Source organism: Macaca mulatta, chromosome 3 (assembly GCF_049350105.2).
Source record: "Macaca mulatta isolate MMU2019108-1 chromosome 3, T2T-MMU8v2.0, whole genome shotgun sequence".
NCBI lineage: Eukaryota > Metazoa > Chordata > Mammalia > Primates > Cercopithecidae > Macaca > Macaca mulatta.
The window spans coordinates 4823702-4847500 of NC_133408.1; the positions used below are offsets into that span (position 1 = coordinate 4823702).

General features: G+C 54.3%; 1 protein-coding gene and 2 long non-coding RNA genes across 21 annotated transcripts in view; 1 reads left to right on the top strand and 2 right to left on the bottom strand.

The window, feature by feature from the left end:
* Positions 1–2061, bottom strand: part of PDE9A (phosphodiesterase 9A) — a 119158-nt gene extending 117097 nt beyond the window's left edge. For 18 of the 19 annotated variants that reach the window (XM_077994363.1, XM_077994351.1, XM_077994357.1 and 15 more), the window contains exon 1: positions 1769–2061. Coding sequence is in view for 11 of the 19 variants with exons in the window: in XM_077994346.1 (XP_077850472.1) it covers positions 1769–1837 (69 nt within the window). In the remaining 8 variants the exon portion in view is untranslated. 19 annotated transcript variants of the gene reach the window in all.
* Positions 2062–4585: 2524 nt separating this feature from the next.
* LOC114676797 (uncharacterized) lies at positions 4586–9147 on the top strand. The gene is made up of 3 exons (XR_013414854.1): positions 4586–4757; positions 5652–5866; positions 8703–9147. It is a non-coding gene; the product is annotated as an uncharacterized LOC114676797 (long non-coding RNA).
* Positions 9148–20895: 11748 nt separating this feature from the next.
* The window catches only part of LOC144339608 (uncharacterized), a 12638-nt gene continuing 9734 nt past the window's right edge, over positions 20896–23799 (bottom strand). The window contains exon 4 of the long non-coding RNA XR_013414851.1: positions 20896–22305. This is a non-coding gene — a long non-coding RNA (uncharacterized LOC144339608). The remainder of the gene's footprint in view (positions 22306–23799) is intronic.

Genomic DNA, 23799 nt, shown 5'->3' on the forward strand with positions numbered 1-23799 from the left:
TAAAGTAGATTTTATGATGCCTTCTTTAGAGACGAGGATGCCAGCTGGGAGAGCCAAGGGGCTTGCTCGTGGTTACAGGAAGTGGTGGAGCTGGTGGTCAGTCCGCCTCTCCCCCTTACAGGTGCCGCATGCCATGTCTCCCCCAGGGCCCCCCTGCAGGCTGCTTTCCTGGAGATCACCCCAACCTCAGCGTGTCCACTGTGAAAAGCTATCCTGCCCACAGTAACAGCCTGGCCTGCCACGCCCAACGTCCTCCTCCCACCCCTCCTGAAGCTATCCTCCACTTTTCACCTGCTTCCAAGAGAGCTGCTCCCGGGACACCTTTGGGAAGTTCTTAGGATGGACCTGCTTACTGTAGATCTGGTGATGACTCACTTTAAAAAGATTTCTTTTTTTAAAGGCAGGTCTTTGATACATTCTCATCTATTGGGCAGAAAAAGTGTGTGTGCATGTGCCTATGTGGTGTGCATGTCTGTGTGCTCGTGTGCACGTGTGTGTATGCATTTGTGTGCGTGTGTGTGAGTGGATGTGTGAGCACTGGAGCATGTGTGTGGATGTGTGTGAGTGTGCATGCTGGAGCAGTGACATATTCAAGGGAGGGCCACTCCTTCCTTTGGGGAGAAAGGAGGCTGTTACAGTCCCATGCAATTGCAGACTCCTGGTCCTGGAGTCAGAGACCTGGGTCTAGTTGTGCGTCTGCCCCTGCCCAGCTGCCCCGCACTGATGAAATACCGGGGTGACCACCTGTCCTTGAGGATGCTTCCTCCTCCCGGTTATCTGAGTCTCTCAAAGCCGGCTACAGTAGAGGAGGGCTGTACTTTCCATTTCACGGGGATCAAGCTGGGCACAGGGTGAGGGCGGCTTGTTGACTTAAATCTACTGATTCAGCCGGCTAAGGGCACATCTGGGAACAGAAGAGACTCAAGCCTGGCCGACACCTGCTCTGTGCCGGGGTATCTCCCCCTGGCCTCCTTCAGTGGGGTACTCCGTGGGCAGAAAGGTGAGAAGCAGCTGCACGGGCTTCCTGAAACGGCCAGCTGAGGTTTGAGGGATTTCCTCACAATGGCTTTTCCCTGGGGACTTTAGGGGGAGCTCATGAGAGCCCCTTCCAAGCCGGCGCGCTCATTGTCCCTCTCCGCCCGTCAGAGGGGGCCACGAACAAAGGGGGTCTATTCTGAACCCCTCTCCCGTGTAACTCAAGTCCGCTAGAAACACTGGACATTCGAGGGACTTCCTATCTCCGCACAGGAGGGGACAGCCGGACCCGCTGCCCCCCAGGCTCTCCGCGGCGACCCGGAGGTGCAGCGGCCCGGAGTCCCCCTCTGTAGTCGGAGCTACCCACCTGCGAGGGAGCAGCTCCCCGCTGCCGGCGCCCCCCGCACCTGCCCCCGCGCGACAGGAAGCGGCTGCTGCTCGCCCCCTCCGCGGACCACGACCCAAGGGCTGCCCGGCGGGCCGATCCACCGGAAATTAAAGGCTTCATGTGCCAGCCCTTGAATGTAAAAACTCAGCCTAATCAGATCTTTAAAAAGAAAAGCTCTGCCTATGAAATGGAAACACTAGCCCGCCCCCCCCAACCCCCAGGCGAGTCGCCCCTTTCCCCGGGGAGCCGGCGCGTGGGGACCCCCGCCCCCGACCAGAGCTGGCGGAGCGCACGGAGGCCGCAGCCAGAACCCGCAGACGCACGGACAGTCCCGCCCCGCCGCGCCCGGCCCCGGCGCTGTTCCCCGGGGGGAGGAGGGGGTGTCTGGGTGGGGGAGGGGGCTACCTTCTGAATGCGTCCATCGATGTCCAGGTAGATGGCCTTGGGCCGGTAGCTGGAGGAGCCGGATCCCATCCTGCGCCCGGCGGCTGCACTTGGACTTTTTACTGTACTTTCCCGACGCCAGCCGCCGCGGGAGGCGGGGGAGGGGAGCAGGGGAGGGGGCGGGAGGGGGCGGGCGGGGGGCGGCCCGCGGCGCTCAGCCAACCAGAGCCGCGCCGCCACCGGGCCCGGGACGCCCGGGAGCCGCCGCCGCGCGCCGCAGGGTCTCCTCCTCCGCTCGGCTCGCGCTCGGGCTCGGGCTCCGGCTCCGGCTCGCGCGCTCCTCCTCCCGGCCGCCCGCCCCTCCCCCCTCCCCCCTTCCCCCTCCCTCCCCAGTCTCTCCTCTCTCCCCTCCTCTTCACTCCCTTCACCTCCCTTCCCCCTCTTTCTTCTTCCCTTGACTCCAGCCCCCTGTCGGCCGCCTATCTCCCGATGCCCCTGGATAGCTGTGCAGAGCCCTGAGCGACCCCTTCGGCCCGGAGCCGTCGGCTCCCCACGCGGTCCGTCACTCCTAAGCCAGCGCTGGGCTGAGCGAGGCAGCGGCGCTGTGGACCCCGCAGCCCCGCCGGGAAAACTCCCCTCGCTCCTCTGTCCTCGCTGCGACCGCCACCCTCATTTCATTTGAATAGAAAACGGGAAAAGTTCCTTCTTGTTCACCCACTGCTTTCCCAAGCCTCCTCCAGCTGCGCCCAGAGCTGAAATGGCGATTTTATTTCTGTCCTGTATGGGGCCGGACCGAGGATTACCCCGCCACAAGCTATCTGCTGGGTTCTGCATGTTCGTCCCCTACCCCCTTGTGTGAATTGCTACAGGGAGTGTGGGAAAGGCGGGAGGGAAAGGGGGCTATGGGCATCCTCTGGACCCGCAGAGCGCAGAAGGGGCTGCCTTGGCCGCCCCCAGTTCTCCTGGGCTCCTCCAGTGGGAATGGGGTTGGTGGCTGGGGGAGGAGGCTCAGATGCCGTGGTCCTGGCCCTGGGTGTATGTCGCCTTTGGAAGCAAGTATCAAAGCCAGCCGGAGCATGTGCTATTGTTTCGTTGGAAGTGAGTTCCAAGCCACCGCTTTCCATCTGTTGAGTGTCTGAGTGCTGCTTGTTGAGAGAGTCTGGTGCACACAGGCTCCTCCTTCCCGCTGGGGCCTGCTGGAGCCGGCCAGCCAGTGCCAGGGCCAGTGGTCACTTCCTCTCCCTTCCCTGGCCAGCCTGGTCTCCACCTGGTGGATGGTCACAGGCTTTACAGACACCCCAGGGCCACCTGGAGCCCTGGTGGCAGCTGGGATCCTGCGGAAGGTGAGGGCTCCCTGCCTGTCCGTGGGAGTGGCATCGTCCTGTGAGGTAAGTGGTTGCCCTCAGCCTTTGGCCAGTCCATCCTGTGTCACTTTATGTCTCCCACCTGCTTTCATGGCGGGGGGCGTGCTCCCAAAGAACAACAGCTTGGAACTCGATAGCCTGGCACCCCCTGCCCACAGCTCCAGTGGAGTCTGTGTGAGAGCTTGGGCACCATGAGCTGTGCTTTTCAAGTGACAGGGGTGAGAAGGGGACAGCCTGGAGGCCTTTGGGGTGGGGGGGCCCAGCTGGGTGGTTACAGTGGGACACCTGACTCGCCATGGGGATACTGTGTCCCGAGCTCATTGAAGTGAGCACTATTACTAGTAGTTCAATTTGTTGTCAAATGTTCCGGCGCTATTTGGGCTAATCCAGAGACTGTGCTGTTGGGGCCGCGTGTGCCGCCTGGCATGGAGTTCTTATCAGCAGATGGCTCGTTGGCTTGCCACTTAGTTATTCTCCATCCCTTATTGTCATCTGGCCTAGTCTTCTGTAACCATTTCCTCCAAGAGCCCCAGAAGGACGAGTGGCCACCCATGGGGGGTGGTTCTGCAGGGCAGTTCCCCGGTCTCAGAAGACTCTGTGTGCATCCAGCGCCAGTGCAGGCTGGCCCTAACACTGCCTGACTGATTCTGTGCTCAGAAGAATAATCGCATCTATCATTATTTTGCACTCTTAGGAGCTGGACTGGACTGCTGTATAGAAACTGGATCGATGGGGCTGCAGCAGCTGCCCAGAGAGGAACCCTTTCCTCTCCCAGATCCCCATGGAGCAGTGCGGTCTTCCGTTCATCAACAATCTCATTCCTGTGTGTTGGGTGCTGTTCTGGGCGCTGGGGATTCAGTAGTGAACAGAATAAGCAGAGATCCCTGGCCAGAGAAGCTGGCATTCTCTGGGGGAGACAGACACGATAGTATAAATAAATAGAATGTGTAGAGTGTTGCATAAAAATTAGGGCAAAGAAGAAAAATCCACAGTGAGACCCTATCTCTAAAAAAGAAAAATCCTGTGGGGAAGGGGAGATAGAACGTGCAGTGTGAAGGAGTTGGAATTTTAGAGAAAGTGGCCAGGCAAAAGGTCACGTAGGAGGAAGGACCTCATGGGCATTAGGAGCAAGAAGCCTGTGTGTGTCAGAGGGAGGGACCTCTGGCACAGAAGCCGCCTCATGCAGGAGGCTGCGTGGCCAGAGTGGAGGGAGGGAGTGGGCTCTGGGGTACCGGAGTGGGCTGTGAGGTCAGAGAGGTGACGGGGCAACCCCACGTGGTCACATGAATGGCCTGAGCTCACTCTTCCTCCACTGCATGCCTTGCGGAAGGCAGCGCAGAGGGCTGTGGTCTGACGCGAGTTTTCACAGGCTCCTCTTGGCTGCTGGAGGAGGGTGCATGGAGGGGGCCGGGCAGGGAGGCCAGTGAGCAGCAGCTGCAGCCAGCTTTGCAAAGTGTGATAGGGCTTGAACCACGGTCAGGTGTGTTGGGGTCCTTCAGCGAAGCAGATCAGTAGTGAGGAGTTGGCTCACATGAGGACGGAGGCTGAGAAGTCCTGCCAGCTGCCGCCTGCAAGCCGGAGCCCCGGGAAAGCTGGTGGTATGGCTCCGGTGTGAGCCTGAGGGCCTGACACCCAAGGAGCTGACGGTGGGCACCCAGTCCCAGGGCAGAAGGCCAGTGTCCCAGCCGGGAGCTGACAGTGGGCACCCAGTCCTAGGGCAGAAGGCCAGTGTCCCAGCCAGGAGCTGACGGTGGGGACCCAGTCCCAGGGCAGGAGAAGGCCAGTGTCCCAGCCGGGAGCTGACGGTGGGCACCCAGTCCCAGGGCAGGAGAAGGCCAGCGTCCCAGCCGGGAGCTGACGGTGGGGACCCAGTCCCAGGGCAGGAGAAGGCCAGCGTCCCAGCCGGGAGCTGATGGTGTTGACCCAGTCCCAGGGCAGGAGAAGGCCAGCGTCCCAGCCGGGAGCTGATGGTGTTGACCCAGTCCCAGGGCAGAAGGCCAGTGTCCCAGCCGGGAGCTGATGGTGGGGACCCAGTCCCAGGGCAGGAGAAGGCCAGTGTCCCAGCCGGGAGCTGACGGTGGGCACCCAGTCCCAGGGCAGGAGAAGGCCAGTGTCCCAGCTGGGAGCTGACGGTGGGCACCCAGTCCCAGGGCAGGAGAAGGCCAGTGTCCCAGCCGGGAGCTGATGGTGGGGACCCAGTCCCAGGGCAGGAGAAGGCCAATGTCCCAGCCCAAGCAGGCAGGCAGGAAGAAAGAGGCAATTCCTCCTTCTCCTGCCTACTTGTTCTCTTCAGGCCTTCGAGGGGTTACATGATCCCATGCACACGGGGAGGCACCTGCTCGCCACAGTCCACCACTGCAAATGCTGGTCTCATCCAGAGGCACCTCACAGACTCCCCCAAAGACAGCACGTCCCCAGCTATTGGGTGTCCTGGGCTGGCCAGGTGGACACACAGACCTCACCTGTGCAGGTGGTGAGGAATAGTTGACTCTGCATCCAAGTTGGAGGTTGTGGGGTCTTCATTTGTGCCTGTTTCCTAGGCGGACGTTGTGCCTCTTCTCTGCCCTCCTTCCCCCGGCTCTGCCTGCAGTCATGTTCCTTGGTCCTGGACAGCCTTGGTGGGGAAGTTTCCAGAAGTGGCGCCTGCTCCATGCACCCCACATCAGCCCCAGGGGCTCCTGGTATCCTAAACCTGCATCCCTGCTCTTGGCCCGGCTGCCAGGAATGCTGCCAATGTCAGTTCCTCTGAATCAAGGTAAAAATGAAGGAAACCTCCTGCCTCTGCCAGGCAGGCCACGGACCAGGCTGGGGACCCTGGGTGGGGACCAGGCCAGGGACCAGGCTGGGGACCCTGGGGGACCCTGGGTGGGGACCAGACCCGGGATAAGGCTGGGGACCCTGAGTGGGGATGAGGCTGGGGACCAGGCTGGGGACCATGGATGTGGTCGAATACCTCCTCAGCTCAGGCCTTGGTTCTTTGGGGAATGTGGTGACTGAGTTCACATATGCACGAGCGACGTTTCCAATTGTCTGAAAACTTCAGACAGAGTGTGAGATTCTGCCCGTGTGGGAGAAGGAGGCTGGAGATGGAGGAGATTCTGGAGGTGCCAAGCCCCAGGGCTCCCAAGAGCCAAGTGGGTCCAGCCTCTGCCTCCATCCTCTGCCCAGACTGCATCTTCTTCTGGTACCTTCCAGGGTGCACGCAGGCTCATTCCTGCATGCAGAGCTCTTTAATTCCCAAAAAAATCACACCAAAGGGGAGTTTCAAATTAGGGCATCAGAGCCAAATTGAAAATCAGAGGAGCTGAGCCCGGAAGAAGGGCCAAGACCACAGAGTGAGGAGCTGGTTGCTGGTCTCCAGGTGCCAGGCCAGCTTGCTGTCTCCAGCAAGAAAGGGCCAAGCAAAGCCACATGAGGAGAAGAGAAGGGTCTGGCCTGTCCTTGAAGAGTGAGCACCCTCCCATGAGATTGGAATCCTGGGAAGCAAAGTCCGAGCACCCCGGAAAAGTCTAAAGGGGGTTCCCAGAGGCAGAAGAAGTTGTCCAGGCGGTGTGTCCTACCACAGCCAGCAGCTCCCAGCAGCCATTGGCCATGATCAGAGCCATGGTCAGTGGCAGCTACTGAACCAGTGCCCGTGGGCGTCATCTGCCTTTTCTCTCTTGGGTCTAACCAGCATTTCTCGTAACTATTCTGAAAAGACTCCAGTCACTTCCTCCACCACCTCTTCCGAGCTGGGGATGGTACACGGGGTTGGGGAAAAATCAATTCATCAAACAAGCAAAATGTATTCAGCACCTGCTTGCTGTAGACCAGGCACCGGGCAGGGCTTGTGAAAAGGAGTTTAAGCCCTCTGGACCCTGGAAACCTTATGGGAGAGAATTAAAATAAATCAGAGGGGCAGAGGTAAGAGCTTTACCTTCTGAAATGTGCACCACTGAACACCAAGAGGAATCAGCCTGTCTTGTGCGTGTATAATGCACCTGCCACGATGAGCTCTCCAGGATGACCACTGGGCGGGATGCACCAAGAATCAGAGGAAGGGGGTGACTTTGACCTGAAGAAGCTGTCATTCTCTGGGGAGACAGACAAGATGGGATCAATAAACAGACAGGCAGATGGTCTGCCCTTGACCTTCGTGTGAAAGAAGACGCTGGCACAAAGATCTCACTTCTGTGTCCGTCCTAGTAGTATTTGATTTACATACTCTCCACCTGTTTCTTTTTATGGTCTTGGTAATTGCTAAATTATTACTAGCTGTAAATATTTCAAACAATGTAGTAGAAAAGGCAAAGTCCCTCTTCTAGTAGAGAAAATGGAGGCCGGGTGCGGTGGCTCACGCCTGTAATCCCAACATTTTGGGAGGCCGAGGCGGGCGGATCATGAGGTCAAGAGATTGAGACCATCCTGGTCAACATGGTGAAACCCCATCTCTACTCAAAATACAAAAATTAGCTGGGTGTGGTGGCATGCATCTGTAGTCCCAGCTACTCGAGAGGCTGAGGCAGGAGAATCGCTTGAACCCGGGAGGCAGAGGTTGCAGTGAGCCAAGATCGTGCCATTGCACTCCAGCCTGGGCAGCAAGAGTGAAACTCCATCTCAAAAAAAAAAAAAAAGAAAAAGAAAATGGAGACCCATCCCTTCTTACCATGGACCAGCAGGTCCCTGATGCCCGTGTGCTTCTGACTCCTGGCCAGCTTCTGGTGTTATGGGCGTTTGGATTTTCCCAATATGTTGTTGTTGTAAACAGTGTGAACAAACACCCACATCCATATCCTTTGTTGGTTGTGTTGCTGCTCTTTGGAGTTGATTTTTGGAAGTAAGATATATGGGTAAAAGTTTTTTTGTTTTTAAGACGGAGTCTCACTCTGTTGCCCAGGTTGAAGTGCAATGGCACCATCTTGGCTCACTGCAACCCTCACCTCCCGGGTTCAAGTGATTCTCCTGCCTCAGCCTCCCGAGTAGCTGGGATTATAGGTATCTGCCACCATGCCCGGCTAATTTATGTATTTTTAGTAGGGACGGAGTTTCATCATGTTGTTCAGGCTGGTCTTGAACTCTTGACCTCAGGTGATCCTCCTGCTTGGCCTCCCAAAGTGCTGGGAGTGGCGTGAGCCACTGCGCCTGGCCAAAAGTGTGTTTTTTACACCTTTGTGTGCTGGTAAAAGCATATTTACATTTTTTTTTATTTTGCCAAATTGCCCTCCAAATTGGTTAGACCAATTTATTATACTCCCACGATCATAACACGAGAGGATCCTTTCACCACACTTTCAACAAAATAAGAGAGACTTAGTCTTGTTTATTTTTTCCAGTGTAGGGAGGGAAGGATCTTGTTTTGATTTTCATTTCTGTGTTTATAAGCGAGACAAGATGTTGCTTGTGTCTATTACCCGCTGCCTCAACAGTGAGTTTGTATTCTTTGCCCTTTTTTCCATTTTAACATCTTCTTATTGATTTTTACAAGCTCCTTCTATGTAAAGGATAGTAACCCATTGGCTGTTATGTATTTTGCAACTCTTTTCTCCAAGTCTGTGGCTTGTCTTTTAACTTTCCTCATGTAAGTAATCAAAACTGTGCCACTTTTCCTGTAGGTATTCTGGGTTTCTCGTCAGCCCAGAAAGGAGGCATCATTTATAATAGAAAATTAAAATGAAAAGAATAAGAAAGAAGTGACCTAGATTTCCCCAGGTTGGGAAAGGACACTGTGGCATGCTGACAGAGGGGAGCACTGAGGACGGTGACTACGACGAGGGGGCAGAGGCCGAGGGAGAGGTTTCTGCCACGTCTGGTGACTGCAGAGACGGCAGGGGCGTTTGCACGCTAGCCGCCTGTCCATGTGCACCCACGGCCCACTTGTTGAGCGCATGCCACCTGCTGGGCCTGGCCATCCACCCGCGCACAGAGCCTCCCCGCTCACCGAGCTTGCACACCAGCGTCAGGCTTTGTGAAATCCAGCAGAGCTGAAACGATTTGGGATATGAAGTGTTTAGAGTGGTGGGATCCTAGGCTTTAAAAAAAAATTTATTTCCAAAAAATTTGAGCGGTGAGGTTATTTTTACCACAAACTGAGAGAAAGGGGAAGTGAAAGGGATAGAAAATTAGCCAGGACGAAGCAGCATCCTCCGTTTCTCAGAAGTGGCTGGATAGGAAAGAACAGATCCGTGTAGATGCGAAGTGGTGCTCTGGCCTTCTGGGGCTGGGCAAGTACTTGTCATTTTGCGGTTGTGGTGTGGAGTTGTGGCGCTTCATGAGGGGGCATTTGCTGGCCGCTCTGACTCCCTGCTTGTGGACAGCAAGTGCCTCTGTGGGAAGCTGGTGGGTCAGGGCCACCTTGCCTTCTCTTTTGGTGCATTTTGGTGGCCTCTGGGTCTCTGGCTTCCCCCTCCCTCTCCATCCTTTCCTCCTGCACTTCCTCAGGGATCTTTCTCTTGTGCTCATCCGTCCCTGTCATGTCCCTGCTTGGCCTCATTGGGGACTAGCCTCCCAGGGTGGCACATGTGGGCTTCTCATGGCCTCTGGGATGGTCCGCCTGGACTTCCCATGCACCCCCCAGGGTGGCCTGCCTGGGCTTCCTGTGGCCCCCCCCAGGGTGGCATGCCTGGGCTTCTTCAGGACCCCTGGGGGGGGGTGGCACACCTGGATTTCCCTGGTCCCCTGGGGTAGCATGTCTGGGCTTCCTATGGCCCCCAGGGTGGCCTGCCTGGGCTTTTTCAGGACCCCTGGGTGGGTGGCATGCCTGCCTCTGTTGTCTGGTCCCTGTAGCTTTTGTCCCCACTCCTGAAGGCACCAGATACTCTGCTGTCACTTTCCTGACTTTGCACATTGTCTCACTGGAGAAGAATGTCCCTCCGTTTCTCCACCCCTTGGTCACCTTATTCTTTAAGATTTGTTACGGTGTCATCTACACGGTCACGTCTTCCTTGAATCCCTGGATCCCTGGAGCAGACCCAGGAGCTCCTCCCCAGGTCCTTGAGACCCCCAGCATGCCTCGGTGGTGCCTGCTGTGTGGCCCTGGACAGCCTGTGTCTCCTCCCCAAGCCGCAGATTTTTCATTTATCAAATGAGGATGACAACGAGCAGCCTGAAAGCTGGGGATTAACTGGGAGGATGGGAGTGTGCCTGCAAATCCCTCAGCCTGGGGCCTCCCAGGAGGCTGCCGTACAGCTGTCCCCAAGGCTTGCACCCTGTGCGCTGCAACAATGCTGGTCCTCCCCACTCTATAATGAACTTGCTGGGGATAAGGACTGAGGGAGGCTCCTGGGGGCCTCTCTGGCAGGGGCAGGCCCCACACCTGGAGCAGAGTGGACAGGCAGTGTTCCATCAGTGAGTGACTTTATGCAACCCTGCTCCTTCTGTACAAAGCTCATCTGTCTCTGACTTCATTAATATTAAAAACAATACTAAAAGCCAACTCTGCACCCCTCACCCCCTTGGGCTAAAACAGCTTTCCTGAACTGGAGAGGTGCTGCCTCATGCAGACCCCAGGAGGCCTCTGTCCCCAGCCACGGGCCTGTGACTCTCTTGTCGCCTATGCCCACTGGAGCTGGGGCCCCAGACGCACGAGACGCGCACACGGCGGCCACAGGCCCCAAAGGCAGTTGCTGGGCTCTGCTGTAGCACGTGACCTTCTCGGCATGAGCTGGGGATGGCGCGGCTGGGAAGATAACCTTGTTTTGGTCACGAGGTTCTGCCATCAGCAGGGCCATCTGAGCCAGACTGCTCTGTGTGCCAGGACGGTCTCTAAGGTGGGAGTGCCCCCTGTCCCCTTTGCACAGCTTAACGTCTCTTCACGAGGAGCGTGGCCCACCTGCAACTCATCTCCCACCTTCTTTCTCATTCAGATTTCTGGAGCACTGACTGGTTTTCAGTTCACACTTCTTTCCAGTGACCTGGGCTGTTCTCTGGGCCAGCCCACTCCTTATGAGCCAGTGTCTGAGTGTGACTGACAGGCACCCTGGGTGGGGCTTTGAGGCCCTTCAGGTGCAATAGGACCCTACCTCTCGAGCTCGTTGTGGTTTATAGGGCTGCATTTTTTGTGGGAAGACCAAGGAACGATGTGTGGGGAACTGGAAGAGGGTCCGAGCAGGCCAGGCTGGGGCGAGCTGGGGGCCTGGATGCTTCGGCCACAGTAGCCTGGAGGTCAATCCTTAGCCCCCCGCAGGCACTCTCAGCTCGCCAGCCAGCTGGCGTTTCTGTAAGAATCTCATTTCCTCCAGCCACAGAAAGCTCCTTGGTGGTAAATGGCTGGGCCTTTCTGTGTGGACCTCTCAGGCCAGCCCCAGCTGGGAGAGCGGTGGGCGTCTGAGTCTCTCTTTTCAACATTCCCGGCCTCCGGGAGCTTCCCAAGGTGACCATGTGAGCAGCTGCAGATTCTAAGCGAGGGTCAAGGCTGATCCAAGAAGCCAAATGACCCCTCTGCTCAGGCCTGACTCCAAACTGAGTCAGCCATCAAAAGTGCAAGAAACTGCAAACTGATGATGTCATTTCCAGAAATAGGACTTGGAATCCTAATTGTCCTCAGACCTGAGCTCCATTGTCCCTAACAGCATAGACCCATAGGTCCTGTCATCCCACTCTGTAGCAAGCTGTGTAAAGAAGAGGGCTGCGTCCTGCTTATTTTGAGTGACTTGCACAGTACTTGTCACATTCCTTTAGAAATAGACTGAATGCTAGTTTTAGGCGCAAGAGCTTGTATTTATTTTAGTGAAAAACTGTGGCCATGCTTTTTCAGATTAATTTCTTTCTTTCTTCTTTTTTTTTGAGACCGAGTCTCGCACTGTAGCCCAGCCTGGAGTGCAGTGGCACGATCTCAGCTCACTGCAACCTCCACCTCTAAGGTCCTTCCTCAGCAATTCTCCTGCCTCAGCCTCTGGAGTAGCTGGGATTACAGGCACACGCCACCATGGCCAGCTAATTTTTGTATCTTTAGTAGAGATGGGATTTCACCATGTTGGCCAGGCTGGTCTTCAACTCCTGACCTTGTGATCTGCCCACCTTGGCCTCTCAAAGTGCTGGGATTACAGGAATGAGCCACCACACTCAGCCTCTGATTAATTTCTTAAGGACTGCCTGCTCCCATGAGCAGGAAGCCACCTGCTGGAGGCCCTCTCACTCCTACCTGTCCGAAACACCAGGTGTTTGCTCAGGTCAGAGGGAGTCTCTGACCCCTTCACGCAGGGAGAGCACAGGGCTCCTGCCAGCCCATTTCTTCTATTGTTTCCTGAAAACACAAGCAAACAGACCCAAAGCGCCCCCCCCAAGCGTGTGTAAGATAATATTTCGCAGATTGCAGGATGATAGAAAACTGAACTCTTGGCTGGGCTCAGTGGCTCACGCCTGTAATCCCAGCACTTTGGGAGGCCAAGGTGGGTGGATCACCTGAGGTCAGGAGTTCGAGACCAGCCTGGCCAACATGATGAGACCCCCCCCCGTCTCTACTAAAAATACAAAAATTAGCTGGACATGGTGGTGCACGCCTGTAATCACAGCTGCATGGGAGGCTGAGGCAGGAGAATTGCTTGAACCTGGGAGGCAGAGGTTGCAGTGAGCTGAGATCACACCATTGCACTCCAGCCTGGGCTACAGGGTAAGACTCTGTCTAAAAAAAAAAGAAAACCAAGTTCTTAACAGGTAGGAAAATTCTGTTCCTTTATTTTTCTTAGCAGTGGAGCCCTTACTGGCATTTTCTTATTTGAGTAATTTGGGTCTGAGAGCCCCGTGGAGTGAGGAACACAAAGTGCCTTCACCTGGACACGGCTTTAGGGCGCAGGGTCTCTGGCGGCCCAGCTGCGGGCGCCTCCCCTCAGAAGGGTCCCTCTCTGAGGTTGCTGCTGCCTGGGAATGGCTGTTGTCATGATGCCCAGCCTTGAGGGACCATTTCCTTCCTCTTCCTCTGTTCTCTCATTCCCTTTGGATTTGCTTTCTAAGCACCGTCTAACCTGCGGCCTGCGCGGTCATGTGCCTTCCCCTCCTCTGGTGTGCTCGGGGTGGGACAGGGGGCTCTGGAGTTCGGTCCTGGATGCTCCAGTCCTCGGGGGCAGGCCCATTCTCACCACCACCTCGACACTCTTAAATGAGGGAAAACACTTTTCTGGACCAGTTTAGACCAGGAGAGGCTGCACTGTTTCTGAATCGTCTATTGGAAAATTATGTGAGGTGGGAGACAGGGAAATCTCAAGGATTTGCCAAGGTGAGAAAGCATGAGGAGGAGACGACCTGTGCCTGGCCAGGACTCCACCAAGGTCAAGCTGAGTGAGGGGTCTTCCAGCCCTTGGGCCCCACCCAGATTCAGACAATAGCAAAAACATTCGGTGAGTCTGGATCAGGGTGAGGCATTGGCTCAGAAGCTGGGAGTCGGGAGCAGGAGTTGGGGCTACACGCGGCCGGGCCTTAGCTCTGAGGAGCTTAGTGGCAGACAGAGGAGAGAGGTATGTAAATGAGAGAAAATACCCTAGCCTCCGGCCCCCTAAACCTGCACAGCCACAGGACATGACGAATGCTATCTCCAGAAGAGGTGTGCAGAAAGCTCCATCAGGGACTTATATTTTGCCAGGAAGACAGCCTTGGAAGGGTGCTCATTCTGTGCCCACAGGGCAGCCCAGTGCACACTTTGGCTGTGGGGTGAGCAGGACTCATGAAGGCTGCAAGGAAGGACACGGGGAGGGCACTCCAGGTCTCTGCAATTCTTCTCAGAGATTTCAGATGCCTCCGGCGGATCCTGCTCCCAACAGCCAGATGCCTGATGTGGAATTACCTCCAGAAATGAGGACTTTTATTTCTGGAGTCATCCAGAACTACCAACCTGGGACTTATATTTTGGTGGGGAGATAGACCATAAACAACTGATAGATGTCTAATGTCACAGCAGAGATAAGAGCTCTAAAGGAAAAAAACAAAGCAGAGAAAGGGGATAGAGAATTCCTGGAGCTGCTAGTTTAGATATTGTGGTCAGGGCACGCATTGTGGAGATGACATTTGAGCAGAGAGGTGAATCAAGTGAATGAGGAGGAGACTCTGGAAGGGAAGGCCAGAGGCAGCGGGCGCTGGGCAGGGAGATGGTGGAGAGGAGCAGCCAGGGACCACAGTGGGTCAGTTTTCTCCGGATTGGGGTTCTGTTCTAGGCATGACAGAAGCCACTGGAGGAGGCAAAGGCAGGGAGTGAGTGGAGCCGACTTAGATGCAGGTGCACAGAGAGGTCTGTGGGGTGGCTGCGCCAGCCGGCTCTGGGGTCTGAATCCAGGTCTTACCTGCTGGGGACACTGGATACACCCCTTAGTCTTCCTGTGCCTTGGTTTTATTCTCTGTAAAATGGAGCAGTAGGGCCCTAGCAGGGACAATCTGGTATAAAGTGTGGATAGCATTTCGCCACCCAACTGATGCTGTTATCCTGCCTTTGCTCTCTCCTCCCCTGCCGCCTTTCCTGCTTTCTAATGTATGAATAGAATCCGGGCTGCTTTGCGGTGGCCCTGTGAGGTCCACATTCTGTGTAACAAGCACTAGATCACTGTTGCCATGGCAGTTGCAATTTCTTTCCCCCTCAGGAGCGTAGGTTTACGAATTGCTGAAGAGGCCCCTTTAGAGTGAGTTGAGCACTCTAGAGAAAATTTCTGCTCCCTATCAGGGGAATTGCAATCATTTCTGGAGGTAATTCCATGTCAGGCATCTGGCTGTTGGGAGGAGGATCCGCCGGGGGCAGCTGAAATCTCTGAGAAGAATTGCAGAGGCCTGGAGTGCCCTCCCCACCGTGTCTTTCCTTGCAGCCTTCATGAGTCCTGCTCACCCCACAGCCAAAGTGTGCACTGGGCTGCCCTGTGGGCACAGAATAAGCACCCTTCCAAGGCTGTCTTCCTGGCAACCACAGTCTACATTTATTTGACATTTGTTCGGGCGTAGCTCTGTGACTGTGCTTCTGAAACACCTCTGGGGGATCGTGGCTATTGCTGCTTTCATGTAAAGGTACTGCTCACTCCCTTTCAAAGCACAGTGGTAGGAGCAAATCTAATAGCCCACCAGCAAAACGTTAGGCAAGCTGGTCCTCAACCATCCTAATAAACAAAGAACAAGGAGCTTTGGCCACTGCGTACAAGGACGGCCGGTACTTCAGAAACAAACAGATTTGAGCTTTTCACCGATGAGATGCCCAATGCAGATTTCAGTTCGTGATTGGATGACGCCATATGCGGTTCTCTGAAGCTTTGTTCTTGTTCTTTTTCTTTCTAAAACACAGGACTCGCAAACCTTGCTCGGATCTCAGGTGTGTGAGAATGCTTTCAGCTACAGAAGAAGGAAGCTCGGGTCAAATACACTTAAGCAAAGGCAATGTTTTGACTCATAACTAAATAGTCCGGAGATAGATCTGGCTTTAGATGCAAGTAGAATCAGGGCCTCAATTTTCCTGTCTCTCCTCCCCTCCCCCAAAGACCTTCCCCTCGGTATGGCCAGTATCGAGGTTGTCTGGCTGCCCAGAGCTCACACCCTGCCAGCCTCGTAACCTTGGTAGAGAGAGAGAAACTTCCAGAAAACTTGATGAGAAATGTTCTGGAGAGAACCCCGAGGGCTGAGCTGGGCCCCCCGTGAGCCATTTCAGCGCGGAGCCTGGGTGCCCTGACTGCTATGCTGGGGTCCCTTCTAAGCAGTAATACCCAGAAGTCGCAGGTTTAATTCGCTAGTTATGTTTTTAAAATCAAATTTTTTTATTTTAGAACTATTTTAGATCTACAAAAAACTTGCAAGGATAGTACACGGAGTTCCCATAGTCCCCACCCCAGTTTTACCACCTTTCTTCAGGAGGGTACACCTGTTAAAATGAATGAACCAATACTGATACTTTATTATTAACTAAAGTCCATGTTTATTCAGATTTCCTTGTTTGTTAAAAATGTCCTTTCTCTGTCCCAGGATCCTGTCCAGGATCCCACATGACATTTAGTCATCCCGTCTCCTTAGGCTCCCTTTGGCTGTGACGATTTCCTGGCCTTTCCTTCTTTTTGATGATCTTGACCGTGTTGAGGAAGCCCTAGTTGGGTATTTTGTAGACTGTTCCTTAGTTAGTATTTTCCTGATGTTTTTCTCACGGTTAGACTGGGGTTAAGGGTGTTTGAGGGGGAAGACTACAAAGGTGCAGGGCCATTGTGGCCAAATCATGTCAAAGGCACACACTTCCAAGGGAGTCATTCCTGTCGACGCTGACCTTGGCCACCTGGCCGAGGTGCTGTGAGTCAGGCTTCCCCACTGGAAAGTCACCCTCTCTCTCCCTATCTCCAGGCCGTGTGCTCCGGAAGGGAGTCACCGTGCACAGCCCATGCTTAGGGCGGGGGGTCCACAGCACCTCCTCGAGGGGGCGTCTGCCCAAGGCATTTGGAATCTGGCATGGGGCATTTGTTTCTCCTCCCCCATGTATTTGTCTCTTCCACCATTTTTGTGTATTCTATGTGGACTCACGGGTGTTTATTTTATACTTTGGGCTTCAGTCCCACACGACTTTACTAAATGTTGTCCCCAGTGTTCCAGCGTTGGCCGTTGGGAGCTCCTTCGGTTGGCACCTGTGGCTCTGTGACCCACTCCATCAGTGAGCCTCCGTTTCCGTTCCTGTTTTTTTGAGCACTTCTTTATATTCTGGCACTTACAAGATGTTCCAGGCTCATCCTGTGTATTTCCTGCCCCAATCGTAGAATCAGCCATTTCTCCAAGGAGCCCAGGTTCCTGTTCCAGGAGAGGGTATTAGAAATCAAGGCCTGGGCGCTAGATGTGCTTGTTGCTGCTGGGTGTCCCTGCTTCTAGGCCCTCTCAGCTGACAGAGCAAGAAAGCATCGTGTGTACACTGACATGGGCATGTAATATATCCATAACCAATTCCATATATGGCCTCTGTGTGTGTGTGTGTGTGTGTATATGTGTGTGTGTGTGTGTATATATATATATATATATATAATTTTTTGAGACAGAGTCTCACTCTGTTGCCCAGGCTAGAGTGCAGTGGCACAATCTCGGCTCACTGCCACCTCTGCCTCCCGGGTTCAAGACATTCTTCTGCCTCAGCCTCCTGTGTAGCTGGATTACAGGCGCGTGCCACCACGCCACATTGTAGTTTTAGTAGAGATGGGGGTTTCACCATGTTGGTCAGGCTGGTCTCTAACTCTTGACGTTATGATCTGCCCACCTCGGCCTCCCAAAGTGCTGGGATTACAGGTGTGAGCCGCTGTGCCCTGCCTCCGTGTGTATATTAAGTCAGATGGGAGTTTATATTGGTCCCTTCAATTCTAATCCATTGCCACATACCACCCCAGCCTCCTCCTGCTCATCTGCTGCCTCCCACCGAGCGGTGAGGAAGCTGACCAAGCCACTTGCCCTGCGGTGCTGAATTGTTTGCCTCCAGCGTTCGTGTGCGCAGAAGTCTGGAGAGCCGGGGGTGGGCTCACAGGACCTAGCCACCTGGATGTGGCGGTGAGGGAGGGTGGGGGGAGGGGTCCATCAGATGTGACTGCTTCCAGCTGGGGAGTCCGGGTGGGACCCTCTTCCTGGCTCCAAGGCCGTGGCTGCAGAACAGTCCCTTCTCCCTGAGCCTCAGCTGTGTTTGAGGAGCTGAACTTCAGCCACGGAATTCACGGACGATTGAACTACTGCTCTGCACAATGTTCCATAAGGGACCCGGAGAGATGCTTATTTCCTCCTCTCAGCCCAGGCTGCACACAGCGGGTCGGCTTCAGGCTCAGATGATAGGAAGGATGTTTTCATGTGTGGGAGGCGAGGAGTGTGCCCAGCTCCACAAGCCGGCAAAGGCTGCGAGAAAACACATAAAGACACTGGAAGGGGCTGTCAGACCAGCCAGAGAGAATCTTCAACCCAGAGAGGGCGTGAAAGGAACAGAGACCCTCCATGTGCTGGAAGAGGAACACGCGTTAATTCTGAGTTAAGCTGTGAGCCTCTTCACGAGAAGCCCAAGGTTAAAATGGCACTTTAAGCACAATGTTGCCAGGCATCCTCGTCCTGCCTCTCACCCAAAGTGACTGTCTCTTTGAAAAGTCCCCAAGCCAGACCGAGGGAGCCTGGGCAGGGCCCCCAGAAGTCCAGCTGGTAACACTGGTAGCATTATTAAAGTATTGGGTGCCGAGTCTGCTCCTGGAACAGGGTCCCCTCTGGGGTGGTGCTGAGGTTCTTCCTGTTCGCTTTGTCCTCCTGCCATGGGGCTGGGCAGGTGAGCGTCGGGGCAGGCTGCCCTATTGGCTGGGGTGGTCCTGCACTGTCAGCGGCAGCTGTAACCAGGAGCCCCTCTGCCTGAGGCTTGAGAGTCAGCAGAGCTGACCTGAGTATTTTGGTCAAAAGTTGCCCAGCACGATCCATCAGGGAACGTGTGACGTTCTCGTGCTACGTGACCCTGAGCATCAGTTGTCTGTTGACACCCGAGCCGTCCTTTGCTGATTGCTGAAGGGTGAAGAAACCGTCCGCCTCCTGTGTTCCCTACACCTCTCCCATGCAGCCCAGGTGCTATGTCACCTCATGGTCACATGCCCCCTTCCCATCTCGGAGATGTCACTTCTTATCAGAATTCGCAAGTGAGATCAGAGCTCAGGGATGTGGTACTTCTGGGAAGGAGGTGTGGGTCACCAGAGGCAGCTTTCCTTATGTGTGTGCACGTATGTGTGTGTATGTGTGTGCATGTGTGTATATGTGTCTGTGTGTGTGCATGTGCGTGCGTGTGTGCATGTGTGTGTGCGTGCGTGTGAGCATGTGTGTATGTGTCTGCGTGTGTGTGCGTGTGTATGTGTAGGTGTGTGCGCGTGTGTGTGCATGTGTATGTGTCTGTGCGTGTGTATGTCTGTGTGTGCATGTGTGTATGTCTGTGCGTGTGTGCATGTGTGTGCGTATGTGCCTGTGTCTGTGTGCATGTATGTGCCTGCGTGTGTGCATGTGTGTGCGTGTGTGTATGTGTCCGTGTGTGTGTATATGTGTGCGTGTGTGTATGTGTCTGCGTGTGTGTGCGTGTGTATGTGTCTGTGTGCGTGTGTGTCCTGTGGAATCCCGTGCACGAGCTGGTTTAGCACCAGTGGGAACTGGACGCGAGTGTCTTATTCTGGCTGAAACCACATACAGCCTCTGAGGCTTACTCCGTGAAAATCTCAGAACTGTGGCTTAGGAAAATGCATAGTCCTTTCATACTTTAGAAATATTCCTTTGTCTTATTTTGCGACTCAGATTGATCCTTGTAAGAGATGCTGTGCTCAGGCACATGGACCTGATGTAATTATGTGCATGGGCTGCACGGTAAAAAATGATACCGACCCATGCTCACAACAAATGCCATTGTTTGTCCTGCTTGACAGGTTGGTTTAATACGCTGGCTTTGTGCTTTAGAAAAGACAATGATGTATGAAATGGCACAAAACTGAAAAGGTAAAACCCTCTTTGGAAAATCATGCAAGGCTTTTTCAGCTGAGTTATGATGTTTGCAGGCTGTAATTAATATATCACACAATAGTGCATTGCTACCGTGCTAGTGTCACAGAACATGAAGACAACCATTTGCTTCAGTGGAAAAGCTACTCACCATTGGGAATTTATCATTCTGTGGAGGAAATATCTAGTGATTTGACTCAATGTAAACCTTTCCACGGACTGATTTGATCATCTTCAGACAGAGCTTTAATAAATCACTGTTAAATCTACTTAGCTGCCTCACGGAGAAAGGAAAAGAACTGTCTTTAAATAAACAAAATGAAAACCAGGGAATATGCACTAAAGTTCTCTGTGTTCTAATCTCTGCTTTAACTGAGGGGCAAATAAGAAACACTACTGTGGCCTGCAAGGGTTGCCCTGCCTGCCCACCCCTGGGGGAAGATGTGAGGATGCTCCCCTCGGTCCCGCTGGCCAGGGAGCTGCTTTGCCCCGGGTGAGGAGGCGATCTGCGCAGACCTCAACAGGAGGCAAGGTTTTCTCAGTCTCGGCATTTGCAGCTCGGTGCCACTCCGTGTGTTTCTGCATGAGCCTCTGGGAGAAGAAGCCAGGGAGAAGTTAAAGAGGAGGTTAATGTTACAAGCCACAGGCATCTGATGGGAGGATGCTGGTGCTGAAAGAAATAGGAGAACTTATTAATTTATCTTAAATGGGCAGGTTAATGGATTGACGGATTCATGGATACATGGGTGATGGATGGGTGGATGGATGCTCAGATGGATGGACACCTGCATAGATGTGTGCATGAATGCTTAGATCTGTGCATATATGAATGTCTATATGTAGCTTGGGTGGATGCATGGGTGGGTGGACAAATAGATGGACAATGGATGGATGGAGAGATGGATGTGTGCATGAATGCTTAGATCTGTGTATATGTGGATGTATGTATTTGTGCTTAGGTGAATGCGTGGGTGGGTGAATGAATAGATGAACAACACACAGATGGAGAGAAAGATGATGAATGAATGTCTACATGAATACTTAGGTCTGTATATATGTATGCTTAGATCAGTATATATGTGTATTTGTATGCTTGGATAGATGCACACGTGGATGGATGTGTGCACGAATGATAAGTTCTGTGTATACATGTGTGTTTGGATGGATGCATGGGTGGGTGGATGAGTAGATGGACAATGGATGGATAGAAGGATGATGGATGGATGTGTGCATGAATGCTTAGATCTGTGTATATGTCTATGCTTGAATGGATGCATAGGTGGGTGGATGAAAAGATGGACAGTGGATGGATGGAGAGAGAAATCATGGGTGGATCAATGTGTGCATGAATGCTAAGATCTGTGTATACATGTGTGTTTGGATAGATGCATGGGTGGGTGGATGAATAGATGGACAATGGATGAATAGAAGGATGATGGATGGATGTGTGCATGAATGCTTAGATCTGTGTATATATGGATGTACATGTGTGTGCTTGGGTGGACGCATGGGTGGGTGGGTGAGTAGATGGACAGTGGATGGAGGAATAGAAGGATGAAGGATGGATATGCGCATGAGTGCTTAGACTTATGTATACATATATATGTGTATGCTTGGATAGATGCATGGAGGCATACAAGCATGGGTGAATGAATTAATACATGAAGATGCAGGTTTGGGTCAGGTAAATGTCAATACATTCAGTCACAGGAGTCAGCAGGCAGGCAGACACACACCTGTCGAGCACTTGTTTTATGACAGGCACCATTCCTGATGTTAGGAGCACAAGGCTCCTACCTGTATGAGGCTTCCCTGCTAGGGGATGGGAGTCTCTGCTGGTGGTAAAGGGTCAGGAAGGCCTCCAGGGAGACGGCTTCTGACCTGAGCCTGTATGAGAAGGCAGCAGCCTTGAACAGGTAAGCAGAGCGCCCCAGCAGAAGGCAGAACTGCGGTCGAAGCTGCCGGTACCGGGGTTAGACTTCAGGAAGGCCTGCGGGCTGCAGCACCGTGCACAGGGCCAGCCCCTCCAGGTTGGCTCTCCACTCCCCGACTTCACCAGTCCTGGGTTCACCAGTGTGGACACAACACAGGCCCCTGATCTCTGGCTTCTGGTTGGGTTCAGCTGATGGGGAGCCCTGGCCGGAGCTTGGAGAGTGGACGGAGAGGTCAGGCCCTCTGTCCCTGGGAAGTTCCTCTGGCTGGCTGAAGTTGCCTGTCCCTTGACTGCAGGTCACAGCTCTGCCTGGGGCAGCCTCCCACATGTGACAGCCTTCTTTCAGGTCCTGGAGGCCACTCCCGATGCCCCTTTCACCCAAGGTGGTAACAGTGCCACTGTGACTAGCCCCAGGTCACCACACCATCCCTTAGGCTTCCCTGGGGCCCTGCCCAGACCTTTATAATGGTCCTTTTCCAAATGCCCCTCCCCCCAGCAATGACCCTCATTCTAGATGTGTTTTCTGTTGGAAACTTCTAGGTAGTTGGCACAGGAGTGGCCCTCCAGGTGGAGTCAGGGATGGCAGACCCTCCAGGTGGAGTCAGGGATGAGGTTGGTCACGTATTGGAGGAGACGGAATAACCTCCTTGCCAGGGGGAAATGGGCCATGGGAACACAGGGGCACGGCGGCCTCTCCGTGACTCAGAGCATTGCTGGTGTCGGTGTGGAACGGCGTGCAGGTGCAAGGGATGCTGAGGTGCCAGGAGGGAAGCCGGAGTTGCTATGGCAATGGTCGTGATTGAAGAGAGTTTGGGTCTTCTGGCTTCTCCTTACCCAGATAGGAAAAGGAACATTTTCAATGGCCGGACCTGCAGATAAGAACCAGAGGGGCAGCTCTGACAGAGCCCGCATCACCTGCAGTCCCAGGGAAGGTGCCGCGAAGGCCAGCACCCGGCTCTGTTTGTTTGGGCTGACGGTGAACACTCCACACGTGGCCAGGTCTCAGGCTGCGTGACAGAGTCCCCAATGGGATGATGTCACCCCAGGGGACTTTTGGCATCATCTGGAGGTATTTCGGCTGTTGCAGCTGGAGGGATATGGCTGGTGTTTGGTGGGCAGAGATCGAGGATGGTGCTAAGCATCCTACAGTGCACAGGGCGGCCCCACAGCGAAGAACGACCCGGCCCAGTGGCCCTGGTGTGGGGCGGAGAACCTCGCTTGGAAAGAAGGGCACCGGTGGGTGAAGAGTGGGACCCTAAGATGTGGGGTGAAGGCGCTGGAGCATGTGTGCTGAAGATTTCCAACTCCCAAGTTCCAGAGCCTCCTTTGCACCCAAGGCAGCCTCGCTCCTTTGAGGACACCAGGCCTCCTCTACATGGAAGCTGTCAATGACTGGACAGGCCATGGCCTCACCAGCTCATGCCATCCCCATCATCATCTCCCTCTACCATTCCCAACCACCTTCCTCCCGCCAGGCCCACAGTGAGAGTGAGACCAGCGCCTCCCTTCTCAGACTATAACCTGTACCCCAGTCCCTACGTCCGCAGGGTGTTCTACTGAAATGCAGATTCCCATGAACTAGGCCTGGGCAGGGTGGGGCCTGAGGTCCTGCATTCTGACCAGCTCCCCAGGGCCGCTTGGGACCAGGTGTTGAGTAGCCGGGAGGAGTTAGGCTGCAACACAGCCCTGATGGACCCCGTGGGGCAGATGGCTTCCCATCCATGGAAAGTGTTCAAGGCCTTCTCACGTGTGTCGGCAGGAACCAGAGGAGCACATGTGCAAGCTCCATGGGGCCAATCCCAAGACATGGGGCAGCCACCGGGACGCAGGACGGGATGCCGGGGCTGGGCCTTAGCTCTCCGTGGAGCCCCCTGTGGAGCTGCATAAGCTATAGATGCCTCAGTCCCACCCCCAGCACTTGCGATTCCATTGTCTGGGGCAGGGCTTGGGCATCAGGATTCTTTTTTTTTTTGAGATGGAGTCTTGCTCTGTTGCCCAGGCTGGAGTGAATGGCCCCGCACGATCTTGGCTCACTGCTACCTCCACCTCCTGGGTTCAAGCTATCCTCCTGCCTCAGCCTCCCTAGTAGCTGGGACTACAGGTGCGTGCCACCACACCTGGCTAATTTTTGTATTTTTAGTAGAGGTGGGGTTTCACCATGTTGGCCAGGCTGGTCTTGAACTCCTGACCTCAGGTGATCCAGCCTCCCAAAGTGCTAGGATTACAGGCGTGAGCCCCCATGCCCAGGTGGGCTTTGGGATTGTTAAACATCCCTCAGGTGAATCTAATGAATAGCCAGGGTTGAGAACCAATGGTTAGGTGTGTTGACTGGGGCCTCTGGAGTGGCACCTGTGGTTAGGTGT